The sequence below is a fragment of the Pteropus medius genome, unplaced genomic scaffold (assembly GCF_902729225.1).
Source record: "Pteropus medius unplaced genomic scaffold, Ma_sr-lr_union100, whole genome shotgun sequence".
NCBI classification, from domain to species: domain Eukaryota; kingdom Metazoa; phylum Chordata; class Mammalia; order Chiroptera; family Pteropodidae; genus Pteropus; species Pteropus medius.
The window spans coordinates 1014107-1026116 of record NW_024355109.1 but is presented as its reverse complement, the minus strand read 5'-3'; the positions used below and the strand labels follow the sequence as shown (position 1 = coordinate 1026116).

At 39.5% G+C, this 12010-nt stretch overlaps 1 protein-coding gene and 1 pseudogene across 1 annotated transcript in view; both read left to right on the top strand.

The window, feature by feature from the left end:
• NLRP9 (NLR family pyrin domain containing 9) overlaps positions 1-2028 on the top strand; it is a 30111-nt gene extending 28083 nt beyond the window's left edge. Inside the window, exons 9-10 of the mRNA XM_039857189.1 lie at positions 171-341; positions 1234-2028. Of these exons, the coding sequence (XP_039713123.1) occupies positions 171-341; positions 1234-1366 (304 nt within the window). The 3' untranslated portion in view covers positions 1367-2028. The remainder of the gene's footprint in view (positions 1-170; positions 342-1233) is intronic.
• An 8021-nt stretch (positions 2029-10049) lies between these two features.
• Positions 10050-10963, top strand: LOC120598368 (vomeronasal type-1 receptor 1-like; annotated as a pseudogene).
• Positions 10964-12010: the final 1047 nt, after the last annotated feature.

Here is a 12010-nt window from a genome sequence, read left to right as displayed (position 1 = left end):
CATCTCCAGACATTGTCACATGTCCCCCAGGAAATACAGTGGCCCCAGTTGAGAACCACTGCTCTAGAACATAAAGTCTCCTCAGAGGCATGGAATTGGTATCTCACAATGGTGTGCCATCCAGCCCACCCAAAGCTGGGGATGGCTTCTCATATGTTTCCTTATTGCAGGCTGGAAATATGTCAGCTCACCTCTGCCTGTTGTAAGGACCTGGCCTCAGCTCTCACTGTCTGCAAATCACTGAGAGGCCTGAACCTGGACTGGAATAGCTTGGACCATGATGGGTTGGTGGTGCTGTGTGAAGCCTTGAGCCACCCAGACTGTGCCCTGCAGCTGCTTGGGTGAGTGGTGAGGGACCTCAGAGTGAGGTTAATTTACAATAGATAGGTTTGCCTAGCCTCCATATGATCGACATGTGGGCTACAGAGTTCTTTGCTGTGAGTGGCTGTCCTGTGCATTGAAGGATGTTGAGTGGCGTCCCTGGCTTCCACCTGTACATTATGTGACCGTAGCACCTCCTTCCAATCATGATGATCAAAAATGGAAACTTTAAAGTTGCTGAGAGACTAGATCTTAATTGTTTTCACCATGAAAAAGAAATTATAATTAAGAGACATGATGGAGGTCATTGTATTGCAATACACGGATGTGTCAAACAAACACATTGTACACCTTAAATTTATACAACGTTATATGTCAATCACATCTCAACAAAAAAATTAAAGAACAGCTATCACACTTATTCCCTGAAATAAAAAAAATGTCTTCAGATATTGTCAAATGTCTCTTGAGAGGCTTGGTTGCCCCAGGTGAGAACCACTTGTTTACCAGCAACACCATTTTCTACTTACATTGCCCATAAATATGTAATCCCAGCTCTGAGGTGGGAGGGATTCTATAAAGAGTTGAGTGGAACATTGACCCAAAGTACATTCCTGGCACAGTTGCAGTTAATATTGTTCTAAACATTGTATTTGCATTGTCAAATATTTGTATATATTTGATACCTGTAGAATGAATATTTGAATACCTTTTAGATGCCAGGCCCCTGGCTGACATGCTGAGGGTGAACAAAATGGTTCATGTTCCCATTCCTCACATTCCTGTTCTATAGGAAAGACTCATGCTTTCTCTCCACTTTCAATGCAATTCTTCCAGTTGTTTCTAAGAAAGAATGGAGAGGAAAGTATAGGCATTGTGCTGAATAGAGACCAAATATTTCTATCTTCCCAGACTGGACAAATCTGCATTTGATGAGGAATCTCAGCTGCTGTTGACAGCCATGGAAGACAGAAGTCCTCACCTGACCATTTTACATCAACCCTGGGGCAAGGATGAGTACATGATCAAAGGTGTTCTCCTCTGATGGGGGATATCCTGAAGTAATCTTCTCACAATGGTTGTTTACCCTCCTGGCATATCCTGTCCTATGAATTAATTGTCCATCATGGCAGTAGGGACTGTGATGTCATAGCTACTCCTTCAAAATGATCATGGAATATGACTCAGTATGCATGTCTGTGCCTAAGACCTCCGTCCCCATCTCTAAAATCCCCATCCTACCTTGTAATACTTAGAACAATTGCATTAAAGGGATAGATGCTTTGGAAATCATGACTTTATTATCTTACTGGATGTCCTGGAATATAGGAGCTTAGGTTTGAAGGAACCACAGTCCTCTGAAACTTCTGACTTAGAAGCAATGCTAAGAATGTGTCTATTGATTTTAGGTTTTATTGTTAGTGCTACTCCTAACATCCCCCCAAATTTTCCATTTTTAGTTTGTCAAAATTTGTCCATTGGTTATTAATATTATAGAAATTTCAGGTGTACAACCTTATAATTTGATATCTATATACTCTATTAATAATCTAGAAACTAGATGCAATGTCTAGTTTCCTTCTGTCACCATATGTTTGACCCCCTTTATCAAATTTGCCTTCTCCCCACCCACTTCCCCTCTGGTAACCACCATTCTATTATCTGTATCTATGAGTTTGTTTTTGTTTTACTGGTTCATTTGTTACTTTTTTGTTTTATATTTCACATATGAGTGAAGTCGTAAGGTTTTTGTCTCTTTCCATCTGACTTATTTCACTTAGTATGATATTCTCAAGATCCATCTATGTTCTAATAAATGGCAATTTTTTTGATATCTGAATAATATTCCATCATGTGTGTGTATGTGCATATATGTATGTCTTCTTTATCCAGTCATTCGTCGATGACACTTAGATTGTTTCCATGTCTTGGCTATTGTAAATAAAGGTGCAATGAAAATAGGGGTGCATGTAATTTTATGAATTAGTATTTTCATATTTTTTTTTAGTATCCAGACATGGAATTTCTGGTTCATGTGGTAGTTCTATTTTTGATTTTTTGAGAAACCTCCATATAGTTCTCCGTAGTAGCTGTACCAATTTGCAATCCCACCAACAGTGCATGAGATTTCCTTTTTCTCCACGTCCTCACCAACATTTATTTGTTGATTTGTTGAAGACAGCCATTCTGACAAGTGTGAGGTGATATCTCATTGTGGTTTTGATTTGCATTTCTCTGATGATTAATGATGATGAACATCTTTTTCTATGTCGGTTGACCATTTGTATGTCCTCTTTGGAGAAATGTCAATTCAGACTCTGCCCATTTTTTAATTTGGATTTGTTTTGATATTGAGTTGTACATATTTTAAAATATATTTTGGCTATTAACTCCTTATTGAACATATCATTTGGAAATATTTTCTCCCATTCAGTAGGTTGCCTCTTCATCTTGTAGATGGTTTCCTTTGCTGTGCAAAAACCTTTTAGTTTTATGTAGTTACAGTTGTTTGTTTTTGCTTTTGTTGCCCTTGCCCAAAGAGACATATCTAAAAAACTATTGCTAGGGTCGGGCCTGGTTAGTACTTGGGTGGGAGACCACCTAGGAGGACTAGGTGCTGTAGGCGTAAAAAAAATATATTGCTAAAGCTAATATCAGAGAGTTTACTGCCTATGTTTTCTTCTAGGAGTTTTATGGTTTCAGGTCTTACGTTTAAGTTTTTAATCCATTCTGAGTTTATTTTTGTATATGGTATAAGAAAATGGTCTACTTTTATTATTTTTTTGCATGTATCTGTCCAGTTTTTTCAATAACATATATTGGAGAGACTATCTTTACTCTATTGTATATTCTTGCCTCATTTGTCATAGATTAAATGACCATATAATTATGGATTATTTCTGGGCTATTTTGATCCATTGATCCATGTGTCTGTTTTTATGCCAGCACCATGCTGTTTTGATTACAACAGCTTTTATTTTTTTTTGAGAATTTTTATATGAGTTTATTTGAGCCAAACTGATGACCTATGTATGCCAGGGACCAAGATCTCAAATGCTTCTGAGAATAACAGTTTTGCAATTTTTTGATTACTATGTATAGTATAGAATCAGGGAGCATGACACCTTCAGCTTTGTTCTTCTTTCTCAAGCTTGCTTTAGATATTCAGGATATTTTTGTGGTTCCATACTGATTTTAGAATTTTTTGCCATCTGCAAATAGTGAAAATTTTACTTCTTCCTTTCCAATTTGGTTACCTTTAATTTCTCTTTTCTGATGGCTGTGGCTAGGACTTCTAATAATATGTTCAATAAGAGTAGTTAGAGTGAGCATCCTTGTCTTGTTTCTAACCTTAGAGAAAAAGTTTTCAGCTTTTCACCATTGAATATGATGTTAGCTGTGTATTTTAGCTATAGTTATTTTTCCATGTTTCCACCTTCGATCTTTATGTTATAATTGTGTTTAATACCCCATTCTGAAATAGATTTGCAATTTCTTGCTTCGGTCTGTCTGTCACCTTACTCAAAGTTTTGTACACTTTTGTCTTTTAGCTTCAGGTAGAATAGTTCCTTTTAATGTTTCTTGTAATGCAGGTCCTGTGGTGGTAAATTTCCTAGCTTTTGTTTGTCTAGGAAAGCCTTATTTCTCCTTCATAGCTAAAGGATAGCTGCTAAATTATTATTATTGGCTTGTGGGTTTTTTTCCAATATTTTGAATGTATTATTCCACTTTCTCCTGGCCTATATGTTTTTTTACTGATAACCTTATTTGTAGATTACTGTCTTTTTCCTTGCTGGCTGCCTTGAGAATTCTTTCTTTCTTATTAACATTTTCCCTTTTTTTTTTTTTTCCTTACTTTCAGTCTGTGTGTGTCTTTCAATCTGAAGTGGGTCTCTTATGGGCAGCATATGTAAGGGTCTTGTTTTCTTATTCATTCAGCCACCCTATATCTTTTGATTGAAGCATTTAACTCATTTACACTTAGTGATTATTGGCAGGTACAGAGTTATTGCCATTTTATCATTCATATTTGTGTTATTTTTTACCCCTTCTTTTTAAGAAATCTCTTTAACAGTTCTTGATTTTAACAGTTCTTGATTTTAACAGTTCTTGATTTTAACAGTTCTTGATTTTAGCTTTTTCTTGTTTGGGATATCATTAACTTTTGACAGCTTTAATATGTGTCTTGGAGAAGGACTTTTTGTGTCAAGATAATAGCTTTAAGTTAGCTTTTTGCACTCGAATGTCTAATTCCTTCCCTAGGTTTGGGTAGTTCTTGTCAATTATTTCTTTGAGTAGGCTCTCTGTTCCCATCTCCTCCTCTTCTCCTTCCAGGAATCCATATCCTTATTTTGTTCTTTCTAATGGAGTCCGATAGTTAGAATTATTTAATGTATTTTTAAACTCTCAGTTCTCTTTTTTTGTTCTACTTGGGTCATTTCTAGATTTCTATCTTCAAGCTCACTAATTCTGTCTTTCATCTGGCCTGTTTCATTTCCAGTGCTTTCTGAAGTTTTCTTCATCTCATTTATTGAGTTCTTCAGCTCCAGAATTTGATTCTCTCCTAGTTTCCATCTCTTTGGTAAAGTACTCCTTCTGTTCACTTATTTTATTTCTGAGCTCATTGAACTGCCTTTCGAAGTTTTCTTGTATTTCAGCGAGTTTTATTCATGACAGCAATCTTGAATTCTGTCATTTAGATTACACTCTTCCATGACTTTGAGTTTGGTGTCATTTTCTTTCTCTGTTACCATGTTACCTTGGTTGTTCATGGTACTTGATGGATCATTCTTCTCCTACGCATTTGAAGTAGTGAACTCTTTTCCTGTTTAGATGCCATTTTTATCTTAACACTTTAGCAGGTTGGTAAGTAGAGGCATTTCTCTCATTTTCCAGTAGATTTAGCTCAGTTTTTGTTTTCTCTCACCTGCTGTACTTGCTCCTCTGGGAGTTGTGTGGGGGAGGTTGTCACTGTGATCATGGAAATTGATGTCTGGGTAATTGGGATGGTGGGTATCCCTGCTGTGTCTGTGTTACCTCAGTGTCTTGGGGCACCACAATCATGGTGGGGGGATGTGGCAGGTGGGGAGGAGCTGGGTTCACAAGCTCGCAGTGCTGCTTCCTTGTTTCTTATGGCCAACTGCACTGCTGTGCTATAGCAGGTGGCCTCAGACACATTTCCACAGCAGTGGGATTGGGGGGATGGAGAGAGATTCTTGGGCACTGACCTTGCTTCTGCCCTTCTTACCCTCCAGTGGACCATAGTGTGGGGGCTGCACCCCAACTCCTCCGCTGCTACTGCATTAGTTGGAGCTGCAGTGGCCACCAACCTGCATCTGAGGACACTATCCCTGTCCTTCCCCTGTCTGGCCTTTCCTACACATTCCAATAGTCCTGCTTTCAGATATCCCGATGAGTGAATCTCTCAGGTGTGTTTGTGTGTTGAGCAGAGGAACCTGTGTTGCATTTATAGATGCCTGATTTGTTGTAAATGTAAGGGGAGACAGAATGGGGTCCTCTCACTCCATCATGATGCTGACATCACCCTCCCAAATTTAGATTCGAACTGTTTTCTGACCTAATTAAAAAATATATCTTCAATCTCCACTTATTCTTTAGCTTATACTACTCTAATGATGTTTTAAACATTCAGTATTATCCTTTAATTATTATCAGTTTAATTCAATGTTTTATTTTTCAAATATACTTAAATATCTCACTGTCATAATTAAACATTGCTTGGTTCTCCATTGCCTGTATGATAAATTATTCCTGCCTTACTGATCCTATATAAAAATTTATTTTTGAGTATAATTTCAACATTTTTAAATTAAACTTTAGTTTTTGGGCAGTTTTAGGCTGACAGCAGAGTTGAGAGAAAGGCACTGAGATTTATTTCCTATGTACCCTCTGTCCCTACACAAGCCCCTAGTTGATCTGAACAATTAATATATCTTAATCAGGGTCCTGTCCTATTGGTGCTGTCATCATTGTTGCCCTGGAACACTTACTCTAAAAATAGTACTAACTGCAAATAATATAGACTCTCTGAATCAGTCTCGATAAACAACGAATTGAATGACTTACCATACTTAACATTCCTATGATTCAAGGTCATCTTTTCATCAATTTGTGAATTTTTAAAATATATTGCTCAATTTTCTATTTGTTTTTTGGCTTTTTCTTTGATTTTAAAGCATTCTGATGCCATTCCTCTTTCTGTCTTATGTTTTACTTTCTCCTGAATTCTGTCTGTATGTCAGGAATTCTTCACAGGGAACACCCTCAAAGGACAGCTAGTTGGTTGTCCAATGAGGGACAAGGGAGCAGGGTCCTGAGGGTGATTAGAAAGCATATCACCATCTCCTGCAGCATCATGTGGACATCAGGGATACCCAGGGATTCTGAGGTGGGTTAGACGAGCTTCCAATGAGATGTTCTCCAGGCTTAAAAGAACTTGGCACTGTGAGTAACAAGAATTATAGCATTTAAATCAAGGGAGAGACAAGATGACAGATCAAATGGAGATGTTCAGTAAGAGCCAATCTTGGGTGTCAGCCAGATTTTGGAAACACAAGGGCATTGAAGACAGTGCCATTTGTGAATATTGTATAATTGCCTAATAAGCAGTGTAAATGGAATGCTTGACCCAGCCTTGAGTTTCAGATCTACCACAGATTATAGCTTCAACTCTGAGCTTAGCTTCTTCCACGGGGAACATAGAAAACTTCTGCTGCCTGTGGTTCACTTGCTCACTGGGGCCTTCTCATTAATTGCAAAACTTAATAAAGTCTCCATTAATCCCCAGAAGGGGCCGGTAGTGATTAGCAGTGGGGATAAAGTTTGCTTCTCACTGAAGATGCCCCAGCCTCTCCATGCAGACTGTGTCACTAAAGCTCTGGGTGATGTGATAATGGTATCTGTGGAGAGATCAGGTCCAGGAACCCTGTCCCTATAACTATGGCCTTGGCTACCCTGGGCTGATCTCGACTGACACTTCATTGCACAAACTCTGGAGCAAAGACCAGCCAGGTGAGGTTGTCCTTATGTCCTGTCTTGGGGCAGACATCAGGAGAGGAAGAGTCTCTTTAGGAGAGGTCTCAGAACTGGGTTTGTGCAGCACCACTGGGCAGGATGGGTGCTAACCCCATCTGGGTCTGAGTAGCCCCTCTGTGCTCTGGCTGGGCTGGTGGATGGGGAGCTTGTGCTGGAAACCATCACTGGGTGAGACCCTAGTGGTGGGATTCACTGCAAATCTGTGTACCCTATAGTTTCCAATAATTGGAGAACAAAGCATTGAGGTCCCTTTGGAATCTGAGCTAGGCCTTGGATGCCCAGTGCCATGATATCCTCAAGCAGGTGTGCGACAGTTTTCTAATTTTCTCAAACTTGACAGATTGTTAGGCTTGGAGTTGAATACAAGTGGAAACCTGGTGTACAGAGTTTGGATTGCAACTTCAAAATCCTGACATATAAAATGAGGTCCCTTAACACACACGTACAGAAAGATATTCACAGAGAAGAATAGTCTGTGGTGTAATGATGTGATATAATGACCATTTTTTTTTCCCTTTCTGAAATCCTGCGGTGGGATGCATTGGTCTCAGTATCCCTCCAAAGATTTTGTGGGTCATTATTTTGTATTATGTGTATGTTGTTTTGTAGATGTGAGGCAGCAAGGGAGAGAAAAAAATGTTAGCGAGATGACTTCTATTTCATTGTCAAGTCTCAGAAATAGTTTGGTGGAACATACCTGATCTCTTCTTCTCATTTTATGTTTTAATATCCTTTCCTCATATCCCAGGTGGTGATAGATAATCAAAACAAGGAAATGAGTGGTATCTACCATCAACCGTAGTCTCTGCTATGACTACTACTGCTGCCTCTGTGATGTCATTGAGAACAACTTTGTTTGGTCATTGTGACCAACGGTTAATGTGAAAAGCACACTGTGTGTTCACACCAGGCTTTGGACCTAAGCTCTGTATTAGTGCCTACTTTACTTTTTAAAAAGAGAAAGCAGAGGCACAGAGTGGTAAGCAAAATTCCCCAGAGTGGACTAAACTATTACATGTGTGACTTGATACAGAGTGAGAGCTGTCTAGTGCATAGGCTGGAATTTTAACAACCTACCTCATGGCTTTCACCCATGGTCCTGTTATCATACCATATTACAATGAGGAAAACAAGGTTTTGAGAACTTAAGGGAGAGGAGTTCTAATGTTCCACTCCAGTGAGTGGGGAGTTAAGAAAAAGAATAGATCTGGTGATTTCCAAGCTGAGAGTTATCAGCTTATATGTTCATGGTGCTACTTCCTGTGTTCTCTGCATATGGTGGACCCAATTTTCCCAAAGAGAAAGGAATTTTGGTAATTCCAGGCTTATTGTTTCAAACTTACATTCCCTCTCCTGTACCTGTCAGTGGCTTCAGAGTCCTACAGGAATAATAAAGATGATTGCCTCTGGGAGACATGACCCGTTTAACCAGAATATGTCACTCTTTGTGTTGTTTCTGACAGAACCTTGTCATTCGCTCATGAGAGCTTTGATGAGACTTTACTGTGATACCACATGAGCTTCGGGTGTTTTGGAGCTGAGACAGCTAGCCCAACACTTGTTTATGAAATCCAGAGCTTAGTAAGGAGTCAGATAAGACACAGGAGCCCCAAAGAAAATGAAGATGTAGGACAGTCTGCTGTGCCATGGGTGTGACAATCATTTTTTTCATGTGAACTGAGGCAGGTGGAGGCCACTCAGAAAAAGCTCTATAGAACTTCACTTCTCAGTGAGTTTAAACAATAATTAAATGTTCTGGTCCTTGGGGAGTTTATTCTCTATACTGAGTAGAATATCAAAAGATATTTTAGGATCATCTTTTATATTTAGAAAACTACTTTTGTTAATTTTTTATTTATTTCAGTCAGAGTTGATATTCAATATTATATTGGATTCAGGTAAACAGCATTGATGTTAGACATTTATATAACTTATAAGTGATCACTCTGAGTATTCTAGTCCCTACCTGGCACCATACATAGTTATTACAATATTATTAACTATGTTCTTGGTGCTTCACTTTATATCCGTGTGACTATTTTGTAACTGCCAATTTGCATTTCTTAATGCAGTCACCATTCTTACCCAACACCCCCTGCTGATGGACCTAGAAGATTACTGATTTTTTTCCTGGAAGGTATTTTATATCCAGTCACGCTGATGAAGAACATTGAATTCTCAAAGTTGACAATTGATTCCCTTGCAATTCTAATGAGTCAGATAATATTATACTTTGAACATTAGTTTGTATTTTTTTTCATTTTATAATGTTACAATAAATTGTGATGACAGATAATTCTTATTTCTAAGAGGAGTATGGTGTACCTGTCTCACTGATTCACTTAAAGTACATATTTATTTGATACCCTTTATGTGTTCATCATAGTTTTGACTGACAGGCATTGTCCTAAGTTCAAAGTACCTTACATTCTGTTGGGGAGTCAGAATGTCAAAATTAATACAAACAAATACAGAGCAATAACAGTAAAATGTGAAGTTGGTTCCAGGTGTGTGTTCTCCAGGTTAAATCTCTCCTGTGGAAGATGACACAGTCTTCCTCTTCAGGAGAAGAGCAGGCCCAGACTCCTTTCTCAAGGTCACATTGCTGAGAAGCACCCCTGCCCACACTTGCAGACCTGTTCTCTAATCCAGGCCACTCAAAAGCCCTCACCATGTCTTCTCAGAAGAGTGCTCTAAGGACCACGGGGGAGGTGGCTCTGAAAACCATCTTCCTTCTGCAGGTGGGGATTGGGGCTCTGGCCAATGTCACTCTCTTCTGCCATAATGTGTCCCCACTCTTGGCCACAGTCAGAGGCCGACACACATGATTCTCAACCACATGGCGCTGGCCAATCTCTTGGTGCTTCTGTCCACTGCGATTCCCCACACAATGGCAGCTTTTGTGGTGAGGAACCCCCTATCCAGTCTTGGGTATAAGCTTGCCTATTACATACACTGGGTGGCTCACAGCACCATCCTGTGCTCCACCTGTGTCCTGAATATCTACCAGTTCTTCATGCTTGCCCCTGGGAAAGTGGGCTGGCTGAAGCTCTGAGGAGGAGTCCTCAAGGTCATTGGTCCTTCCTGCTGCATCTGGTGTTCAGTGTCTTAATGAATGTTTATATTCTCATGATATTAAATGGTCCACAGGATATAGGAAATGATACTGATGCCCAAGGGAATTGGTTCTGTTTGGGCTTGAATCCCAGTGCTGACATCATCATCTTGTGCTCCATCTCTGATGCCATGTTCATTGGCCTCATGATCTGGTCCAGTGGCTCCATTATGCTTCTCCTGCACTGACACCAACAGAGAGTGCAGCCAGTGGCCACAACAGATGCCTCCCGGAGAACAGAGCCACCCACACCATCCAGATGCTGGTAGTCACCTTCGTCACCTTCTACATGCTGAATTCTGGGTTTCCATTGTATATCACTGCCTTCTTGGATTTCTGTCTGTGGTTGATGCAGACCACTCATGCTGTGGTTTCATGTTTCCCACTTTTAGCCCCTTTCTACTGGTCCTTAGGGATCCTCAAGCCCCCAGGTCTGCTCTTGAGTTGTTGACCTCACAGTTGAAATGCTAAATATGTAGAAGACAGCTTCAATAATAATTGTCGTTACTCTATTCAGTAATCATTTACTCAGCACCATTTTTTTTGAGATAGACATGACATGTAACATATTTATTCTAGATATATAACATTGTGGTTCAATATTTATGTATATTACACAATGGTCATCGCAGTAAGTCAACATTCATTACCACATTCAGTTACAAAAAATTTTTTTCTTTGATGAGAACTTTTAAGATCTACTCTTTTAGCAACTTTCAAATATATGATGCACTATTATTAACTAAAGTCACCAGGCTGTATATCACATCCCGAGGGCTCATTGACTTATAACTAGAAGTTTTACCTTTGGCTGTTTGTACTCAGTACCAACCTTTTCCATAAAATCCAATGATCCTAGGTTGATTTAATGCTGATGCTGCATTGGGAGATCTGAAAGTCACTCCATCAAATGATCATCTCAAAAAAGATACATACAATCATTGAGGAAACCAGTTTCTCCCTTGATCAGTGTAGCTTTCTGAGAGAATTCTCCTTCCTTCAGGAATATTTAAAGTATTTCTACAAAATTTCTCTTAATGTGGGTATGGGTGATACCTGGCATACACTGGCACATATCTCAATATTGAGGAGATTTGCTTTCAAGGACAAAGATAAGAAACTTGGCAGATGGAAGATATTTTTCTACGTTATTTTGTGTCTTTATCTCATTTGCACTTCTCCAATATCATGTAGAGTTACTCAGAAAACTGAGGTCATCCCCTAGGTAGCTTTCCCTTTAAGCCTGGATTTTCTTTACATGCTTGACCCTCTGGAAGCTTTATTGATTGGGTGGGTGAAGTCAAATGAAGAAGGGGTTTGGGACTCTGGCCAATGTCACTCTCTTCTACCATAATGTGTCTCTACTCTTGCTTGGCCACAGCCAGAGGCCAACGCACATGATTCTCACCCACATGGCACTGGCCAATCTCTTGGTGCTTCTGTCCACTGTGATTCCCCACATGCTGGCAGCTTTGTGGTGGGGAACCCCCTGTCCAGTCTTGGGTATAAGCTTGTTAT